The 10,000-nt window shown below is 47.8% G+C and overlaps 1 protein-coding gene across 3 annotated transcripts in view; it reads right to left on the reverse strand.

The window, feature by feature from the left end:
- LOC127002330 (vacuolar protein sorting-associated protein 29-like) overlaps positions 1-10,000 on the reverse strand; it is a 51,663-nt gene that overhangs the window by 32,405 nt on the left and 9,258 nt on the right. For all 3 annotated transcript variants that reach the window (XM_050868148.1, XM_050868147.1, XM_050868150.1), the window contains exon 2: positions 3,519-3,653. In XM_050868148.1, coding sequence (XP_050724105.1) covers positions 3,519-3,524 — 6 coding nt within the window. In that variant the 5' untranslated portion in view covers positions 3,525-3,653. The remainder of the gene's footprint in view (positions 1-3,518; positions 3,654-10,000) is intronic.

Below are 10,000 nucleotides of genomic sequence, written 5' to 3' on the forward strand. Positions count from 1 at the left end.
GGTGCAGGGGGTGATGGAGCGGACAGACAGTCCGTGGCCCTCAGCAGTCGTCCTGGATATGAAGAAGGACGGCACGCAGCGCTTCTGTGCGGATTGCCGGGCGCTGAGGGACGAGACTGGCGAGGACTCTCACCCCCTGCCGTGGACCGACGACGCGCTGACGAGGGCCTTGGAGTTCGGGGCCTTGACGATGACCAGCGGCCTAGGAGCGGCCGCCCCGCCCTGCCATGACCTCCGGGGCCGGATGGCGAAGGTGAAGATGAAGGCAGCGTCGATGAAGGCGAGCCCGGAGGGCTTCCGTGGCTCGTGCGGGGGCTGTGGCAAGAGGGGGCATAGGTGCAGTCGGTGCCTGGGGGAGCGAAGGACGCGTTCCCTCGACCGGCTGAGCCCCGACGCCCTCCAGCCGCGCTGTAAGGACTGTGGCCAGTCAGGCCACCGCTTGAGTGCCTGTCCCAGGTCCAGGGACGCGGCGCGGGCGGGAAGCGCGGACGGGCTGGAGAAGGGAGTCGACTTCCAGCCGTCTCCCGCCCTCGGGCCCCGCCTTGAGTAAGCTGCCGCCGCCCGACCAGCGTGTTGCCAGTGGGAGGCTTAGCGGTTGTAGCCACGACGCGTGACAGTGGACACCGGGGGCTGAGGAGTGCTCGGCGCGGCCTGACCCGGGGTAGTGTGTGCTGGAGGGGCCAGTGGAGGCTCGTATCGGCGTAGGCAGCGCTGTGGAGCGCCGGCCGATGGACGTCGCCGATCGAGACGAGCCGTGCTTGCTGGGCCTCGACTACCTGACGCAGGCCAGTAAGGCTCGTGGTGGCCTCGGACGGGAGCTGGAGAGGGTGACCGGAATGGTGCCCTTTGCTTCCAGGAGGTTTTCGAGCATGGCTGCGTGGGGAGGTAGTCACGGCCGGGCGAGGGCACCTTGCCCCGAGGGTGGAGGCCAGGAGCCGGTGTCGACTGTCCCGAGCGTCACGTGGAGTGGATGGCGTGGAAGAGCCCACTGAGGACTGGCGGCTGGTCGACGGCGTGGCTGACAGGCGGAGCCCCTTGGGGGCGCGAGAAGAGACTGTGGAGGACGTGGTGGAGGACAGACTGATTTATGTGTATTGCATGTATTTTTCTGTGTTCAGTGTTCGGCCGGGAGCTCAGGCTACCGGTGGATTTGGCCACGGGGCAGCCCCCCCGACGTGAGCTTGCCCACCGTCACCTCTGGCTTCGCAGCGGCACTGCAGGAAAGCCTGGCAGAGGTGCACCGACGCGTACGGGGCAAGCTCAAGGTGGCAGGCCAGGCCATGAAAAGGAGACATACGACCGGCGCAAGAGGGACGTGAGCCTAAGCAGCAGCGAAGGGGACGTGTATGAGGTCGACCAAGGGGCGAACGAGAACATGGGCGGTGCGGGCGAAGCGGCAGATGTCAGTGACGACCCTGAGCAAGTACCTGGGGCCGACGACGCGGCTCTGGGTGCCACCGCCTGCCTGCCGCCGCCCGCATCCCAGCGGCGCCCTCAGCGAGAGAGGCGTCGGCCGGGATGGTTAAGAGACTTTAGTGATGTCCCAGGGGACTGATTAGTTTGATTTATTTCATGTGTTTTGTTTGTTGAATGTTGGGGCAGCCGGGTCGACTGCCTTCTGAAGGGGGAGATAGTGTTACGAATGTGCTGTATGTGAATGATTGTATGTGTAATGTGATGAAATTGTAGCATGATGCAATGTTAGCTCAGCATGGTGCAACTCTACTTGTTGGGACAAGAGAGACAGAGGGGAGCCCGGGGCCACCGGCCGCCGGGCAGGAAGTGCTGAGTCGAGCAGTGGGGGAGCAAGGGTGGCTGAGGAGTTGTAGGGGAGAAGACGCGTGTCTGGGCTTGAGAGAGTGTTGAGCTGCTCCGCTCGCGAGCTGTGTGCATCCGTGTGAGCGTGTCTGTCGTGCCCCTGTACTGTGCCTGATTAACTAACTGTTCTGTGCCCTTGAAAGTTGCTGTACTGTGTGAGGAACCTAGCTGTCATTAAACTAGAACTTAGTGTTGAACGTGTATCCTTTGTGCCTTGCCTCGTTACCTCCTCCTCTCGGTGTTCTGTATGGGCCGCTGTGAGTGACTGGTGCCCGTGTGGTTGTTCTGGTGGGGATTACGCCGCCTGCCTGCCCGTGGATGGTGTGTGGTAGGGGGGGTGGCGTAACAATATATATATATATATACATATATACATATATATATATATATATATATATATATATATATATATATATATATATATATATATATATATATATATATATATATATATATATATATATATATATATATATATATATATATATATATATATATATATATATATATATGTGACGTACATTGTTTTTTTGCTTTTCTTGTAAACTGTATTATTCAGACTATTTAGCGTTAGTTAGGCCACACTTAGATTATGCCGTCCAGTTTTGGTGCCCACACTACAGAATGGACATCAACTTGCTAGAATCAGTTCAGAGGAGGATGACCAAGATGATGCAGGGGCTGAGGAACCTCCCATATCAAAATAGGCTGAAACATCTAAACTTACATTCACTAGAGAGACGAAGAGTGCGGGGAGATCTGATAGAAGTATTCAAATGGGTCAAGGGTTACAACAAAGGCGATATAAGTAAAGTACTGAGAATTAGCCAGCAGGATAGAACTCGCAGTAATGGATTTAAATTAGAAAAGTATAGATTGAGGAGGGAAATAGGCAAGCATTGGTTTAGTAATAGGGTGGTGGGGGAATGGAATAGACTCAGCAATCACATAGTTAGTGCAGGGACGATAGCTTGTTTTAAGAGTAGACTGGATAGCTACATGGACGAGGATGACAGGTGGCAGTTGGGGGACGATAGCTTGTTTTAAGAGTAGACTGGATAGCTACATGGACGAGGATGACAGGTGGCAGTGAGGGATTCTGGAGCTGCCGTGCGTAGGCCACTCAGCCTCTTACAGTCTCCCTATTTTCTTATGTTTTTATGTTTTTATGCTGCATATAAATACTTCACCTGTAAACAGGTCTCAGCAACGGGTTTGATCAGCAATACTAATGGTCTTATAGCTGAACTAAAAATGTGTCTACTATGGTCAAACCACACCCCAGAAACCGGATTGTGACCTAACGAGCCTGACCTGACTAACACCTGACTTGGGTAGGCGGTGGCTGAGTGGTAGCGTGCTGGGCCCACATTCACCACGTGATGGACGACACGAGTTCGAATCCCCACGCTACTACCTGGGATTTTTCAGTCACCGCCGAGTGGCTTAAAACTACCCACATGCTGTCCTGAAGACCACCCATCAACCCGGACTCTAGAGGAAACCGTCTAAGTGAATCAAGAACGAGTTCCGGGGGGCAGCATGAGCCAAGAGAAGATGGCGCCACTATAAACACTTGCCTGCCCCATGACGGGCTGGAGCCGACTACGATCCAGGCCCCTCAAGCAAGCCTACCGGCGCAATAGGCGGAGATGTAAAAGAACACCTGACACATGACAGGTATCCGTCGCCCTTCCTACCTCCATGCTCCCGATGACGCCGGCCACTGTATTTTGAAATCTTCAACTGAACACCGTTTGCGGGAGCAGCGCCGTTGCGCCTCCTATAGGGATTTTTTTTTTCCTCTTTTTTACGCCCTTGAGCTGCCTCCTTTCCTGTAAAAAGAAAAAAAAAAAGAGTTAGACTGTTTGCCCGTAATTTAAAATCAGTTCCTATCCCCGATCTGGTCATTTCAATCACACTGTTCTTCACAACTGAGAGGGGGGCTTCGTGGTGCAGTGGTTAGCACACTCGGCTCACAACCGAGAGAGCCCGGGTTCAGTTCCCGGTCGGAGTTGAAAAATTTGGGCGGCTTTTCCGATACCCTACGCCCCTGTCCACCCAGCAGTGAATGGGTACCAGGTATTAATCGGGGGTTGTTTCCCGTCTCCTGGGGTCTGTTCCCTTCTCCTATAATTCCTTCCCCTTCTGTCTCTCTCTGGCATATGACCACAGATGTTGCGCCGACTAAACGAAACTTTCCAACTTTTTCACAACTGAGACATCGTTGTTTTCAGAGACTAATTATATGAATGTCAAAACGTGGCATTTTGGTCTAAGCATAAACCCTGATAACAGATGACTTAGTGCCGTCGCTCTTGAAAGGTGAACCAATACATCACAATACTGTAGACAACCTGTTCACGACCAACGGGCTCGTATCCGCGTCCTGCACACACACACACACACACACACACACACACACACACACACACACACACAAAAAAAAAAAAAAAAAAAATGCTCTAGATTGATTTTCATACTAGTTGTTTAGAAGCAATAACAAGTTAGTAATCATACTCATATTTTGACGTAATAACTAAGGAATCGTTCATCAAAAGTAAATGTAGCCACTTAGAAAAGGGAAAAAAAGAAATGAACATTTTTCAATTAATGGATTCTTATGCACCAAGTCATACGCAGGTCTGTGGGAGGAGACACGGCCGAGGCGTGGTTTATGCGTGACACTGCTTGGAGCCAAACTAGAGAATGTAGAAACAGGGATTTAGAGAAAACGAGGAAAGGCGGACTAATTTAAATCAATTACTTCATCATGCCCTCCCTTACACCCCACACCGCCGTTTGTAAGCATTGAAATTACAGTCACACAATAGCACAATAAAAATATATTTTTTCGTCAGTGGCTTGCCTGAACGCGCTGTGAAAGAAGGCGAGAATGTACATCCAGAGTGCACATACGGCCCCAACTTTAGTCACCCCTAAACTGGCGGGTATTTTTGGGGGGGGCTCCAAGTGACGTCATCCCGCTGCTCCGGCCCAAAACCGCCTCCTGCGCGTACCGGTCGCAGTTTTGAAGCAGTGACTTAACTTGGTATATATAGACTTAGCCCTTTATTACCTTCTCCTACTGTCACGTACCCCCTATGACTGATTAAACTTAACTATATTGTATTACATTTGTATTATATTATATTATATTTAGGTACACGTACAGTGGCGGACACATGAAACAAACACTTCAGCCCCCCGCGAGGAGGTGTGGTGCTCTCTGGACATGGTAACACTGATGAGTATGAAGCTTCACCAGGTTTGCTTCGATCAGTCGCCGGGACGAATCGAGCGCGGTTATTATTGGTGCTTCTGTGTAGGGTCGTTGGTGGTGTGTAAGCCATGTCCGCCTGACAGTGCAAAAGCAAGAAAATGACTTATATTCCACAATGTATTCGTATTTTATTCACATGAGACACATGCTTCGTAATCGTGACTCGACAACCCTCACGAACCATATGATATTTTCCGACGGCCAGAGGGGCTTCGTGGTGCAGTGGTTAGCACACTCGGCTCACAACCGAGAGAGCCTGGGTTCGATTACCGGGCGGAGTGGAGAAATTTTGGCGGCTTTTCCGATACCCTACGCCCCTGTCCACCCAGCAGTGAATGGGTACCAGGTATCAATCGGGGGTTGTGTTCCGTCTCCTGAGGTCTGTTCCCTTCTCCTATAATTCCTTCCCCTTCTGTCTCTCTCCGGCATATGACCACAGATGTTGCGCCGACTAAACGAAACTCCAACTTTTTCCGACGGCCAGGATAACAAGCCATTATAACATTATCGTTGCCTATGATAATAATCAAAGAATTGTTGTGACCACCTTGTTGTTGCTACGGGAGGAGGCAGAGCAGGGCCTCGGGGTGAAAAGCAGGAGGGTGTTGGGAAGGGGAGGAGTGAAGGAGCCAGGGACGTTGGACTTGGTAGGCGACAGGAGCTACGTTGGGAGGGATTGATTATAAGTGTTGGGAAGGGGAGGAGTGAAGGAGTAAGGGACGGTGGACTTGGTAGGCGGCAGGAGCTACGTTGGGAGGGATTGATTATAAGTGTTGGGAAGGGGAGGAGTGAAGGAGCAAGGGACGGTGGACTTGGTAGGCGGCAGGAGCTACGTTGGGAGGGATTGATTATAAGTGTTGTGAAGGGGAGGAGTGAAGGAGTAAGGGACGGTGGACTTGGTAGGCGGCAGGAGCTACGTTGGGTGGGATTTATTATAAGTGTTGGGAAGGGGAGGAGTGAAGGAGCAAGGGACGGTGGACTTGGTAGGCGGCAGGAGCTACGTTGGGAGGGATTGATTATAAGTGTTGGGAAGGGAAGGAGCAAGGGACGGTGGACTTGGTAGGCGGCAGGAGCTACGTTGGGAGGGATTGATTATAAGTGATAACGAGGCTGAATTATTGTTTCATGGAAATACTGAGTTTCCGTCAGACCCAAATCATTATATATTATAATTTACTCGCATGGTTTATATGAATTCATAATACTTTCTACTTCAGAATGGATACTTCACGTGCAAATAATTAAGGCTTCTTTAGTTTGACAGACATTACACCTGTTGTCATAGGCGGCGCGAAATAGTTAGGCAGGCAATCCGAGCAGGCGTATAACTGGTGAGAGAGAGAGAGAGAGAGAGAGAGAGAGAGAGAGATTTACATAGATTTACATAGAAAATCAGACCACACAGACCCCATGGTCCAGACTTGGTGGTCTGTCCTTAAACCTAAGTGATTTTACATTAATCAGAAGACTCCAAAACGTTGCATTTCTACTCTAGTTGATATTAAGTTGAAGGAAGTGACGGTCGAGCTTATTTTTGAAGGAGTCAATCGTGTTACACTGGACCACTGATGGTGGAAGCTTATTCCATTCTCGCACTACAACGTTGGTGAAGAAAAATTTGGTGCAGTCTGAATTTACTTGTCTACATCTGAGTTTTACGCCATTGTTCCTCGTGCGCAAAGTGTCATCGATCATAAACAATGTTGATCTGTCTACATTCGTGAAACCATTAAGTATTTTAAAACATTCGATCAATTTTCCTCGGAGGCGACGTTTCTCAAGAGAGAACATGTTAAGGATAGAAAGCCTTTCTTCGTAGGATTTGTTGCGCAAGGAAGGGATCATTTTCGTTGCCCGACGCTGAACACCTTCTAATTTAGCAATATCCTTTGCATGGTACTGTACCGCATATTCCAAGTGGGGTCTGACTAAACTGTTGTAGAGCGGGAGTATTACATCTTTATTCTTGAATACAAAGTTTCTTTTAATGAAGCCCAACATTCTGTTCGCTTTATTTGCTGCATCGATGCATTGCTGTGAGAATTTGAGGTTTGACGCGATTTTGACCCCCAAGTCTTTGACGCATTGAACGCTTTTGAGTTTAACGCCGCGCATTTCGTATTCGAACTTCTTATTCCTCGTTCCAACTTGAAGGACCTGGCACTTGTCTACGTTAAAGGGCATCTCCCATCTATCCGACCAAGCTGAAATTTTGTGCAAATCCTCTTGGAGGCTTTGCCTGTCTTCGTCAGTGAGAACCGAGTTACCAATCTTTGTGTCGTCTGCAAATTTACTAATGCGGTTATTGAGTCCAACATCCACGTCGTTGATGTAAATAATGAAGAGCACTGGGCCAAGGACCGAGCCCTGAGGGACGCCACTAGTGACAGGCGCCCACTCTGAGTTAAATCCGTCAATCACTACTCTTTGTTGTCTGTTGCTCAACCAATTCGCGATCCATTGGTTTACTTGACCGTCAATACCTATTTGCTTTAATTTGTAAAGTAATTTATGATGCGGGACTTTATCAAACGCTTTCTGGAAATCAAGATAGACTACGTCCAGTGATTTGGTTACGTCATAAACAGTGAAGAGGTCGTTATAAAAGGTTAATAGGTTTGATAGGCAGGATCTTTTGTTTCGGAAGCCATGTTGTGAGTCCCCAATCAATGAGTGGCTTTCAAGGTAACTCACAATTTTGTCTCTAATTATGCCCTCAAGTAGCTTACCTACAACCGAAGTTAGACTAATGGGCCTGTAATTACCTGGTACTTTTTTGTCTCCTTTCTTGAAAATCGGTGTCACGTTAGCCTTTTTTCCAATCTGAAGGGACGATGCCTTGTCGCAAGGACATATTGAATACGGTTGTGAGGAGGAGAGTATTTCGCTCTTCGTTTCTTTCAGCAGAGTTGGATATACTTTGTCAGGTCCAGGACTTTTATTTGTTTTAAGTGAATGGAGAGCTTTAAGGACTTCATCGGTTGTTATTTCAAAATTAGGCAATGCATGCTCGAGATTTACAATAGTACTGGTGTTGGTGGTAGCGAGAGGAAGACTGTTAGTATTAAACACCGAGGAAAAGTAATTGTTTAAGAGGTTTGCAATGTGTTGGCTGTCAGTCACTAGTGCACCGTCGCTGTTTGTTAAAGGTCCAATACCACTTTTGATCGCCTTTCTGTTGTTTATGTAACTGAAGAAAGATTTCGGTTATTTTACAGTTGGCTGCAATATTTTCTTCATATCTACGCTTTGCCTGACCTACTAGTCTTTTTACTCGTCGCCTGGCATCATTATAGAGTCTAATGTTCTCGGGCGTGCTTTGTTCTTTCTTTAACCTGTAAAACAATTTTCTCTCATTGACTGATTGTTTAATTTCGCTATTAAACCACGGTGGGCTTTTATTAGTGTTAATTCGCTTCTCGCACAAGGGGACGAATGTGTTCTGCTGAGTGAGTAAGTGATTTTAACTTAGCCAGGCTTCCTCTACGTTGCCGTCATCTGATAGTTGTATTTCTGTTAGTTTTTGTCGGATTTCTACGAAGTTAGCTCTTTTGAAATTGGGCACCTTTACTTTATTTTCAGTCACTGATGATTGAGCTTTAATGTCGACGCGCACTAATTTATGATCGCAAGAGCCGAGGTGTTCTCCTACCGTGACACTACTGACAAGGTTATCTTGGGTCGTTATAACAAGGTCGAGTATATTATTTTGTCGAGTTGGCTCAGAAACCATTTGGCGTAGATAATTTTCTTCTAGAAATTCGATCATTCTATGTGACTCGCCTTCTGTACCTGACAGTGTCGCCCAGTCGATATGGGGGAGGTTAAAGTCTCCTAATATCAGTGAGTCGTTGTTATTAAGTGACTGCCTTAAGACGCTGTACATTTCAAGGTCGTCATCGAGTGATTGCCCGGGAGGTCTGTAAGTGACAGATATATTTAAATTGACTTTTGCAATGTTTACTCGCACGCAGAGAGAGAGAGAGAGAGAGAGAGAGAGAGAGAGAGAGAGAGAAACATCGTAAAAGAGGGAAAATTTTGTCGGTTGAAATTACGAGTTGAAGAAAATTTGGTTGAGTGTGACCACCCTGAGAGAGAGAGAGAGAGAGAGAGAAGTGGTAGGGAAAAGTGATTCATACTTGTGGAGAGTATACTACAACAATATGAATAATTACTACTACTACTACTACTACTACTACTACTATTACATACTGCACCCTTGTTACAGCGGAGACACAATTTCTCTCTCTCTCTCTCTCTCTCTCTACATACATACAGAGAGAGAGAGAGAGAGAGAGAGAGAGAGAGAGAGAGAGAGAGAGAGAGAGAGAGAGAGAGAGAGAAAAAAAGTTGTGCTTCTTCAGGGCTGTTTGTTATAATTATTTTCTTCGATAAATGTATATATATACATGTATATAAATGTATACAAATGACAAACATAATAAAGTGTTTAAGTGTTCAAGTGAGAGATAATTTTTTATTTTGTTTATTTGTCAGCTTATATTTATCACCAGGCCAAGGCAACTTTCTTCCTCCTGCCTGCCATCCCTTCACAGGGGTAAGGACACCAGTATCAGACCCTTCGATCTGCAACTGACGCGTCCAGTACGAGTTGTCACTCAACTGGGCTCGATAGGATAATATAAATGATGAATTAAGAAATATCAAGGTTATGAGGGAATGCAAGAAGTTATTTTTGAAAAATATAATAAGTATGATAACGGCTTAGCCCTGTCCCACCAAGGCCCGGTACATCCCGAATCACGCCGAATTGGGTTACTTCGGCATCCCCACGGAAATATCGGCACTGGTCGGCGGTCATCGAGCGCACATCTTGCCACACCGGCACGCACCGGCTAGCGGCCAAAAAAGCCGCAGTACACAGTAACTTTCTCCGAG

The sequence above is a fragment of the Eriocheir sinensis genome, chromosome 23, assembly GCF_024679095.1.
Source record: "Eriocheir sinensis breed Jianghai 21 chromosome 23, ASM2467909v1, whole genome shotgun sequence".
Taxonomy (NCBI): Eukaryota; Metazoa; Arthropoda; class Malacostraca; order Decapoda; family Varunidae; genus Eriocheir; species Eriocheir sinensis.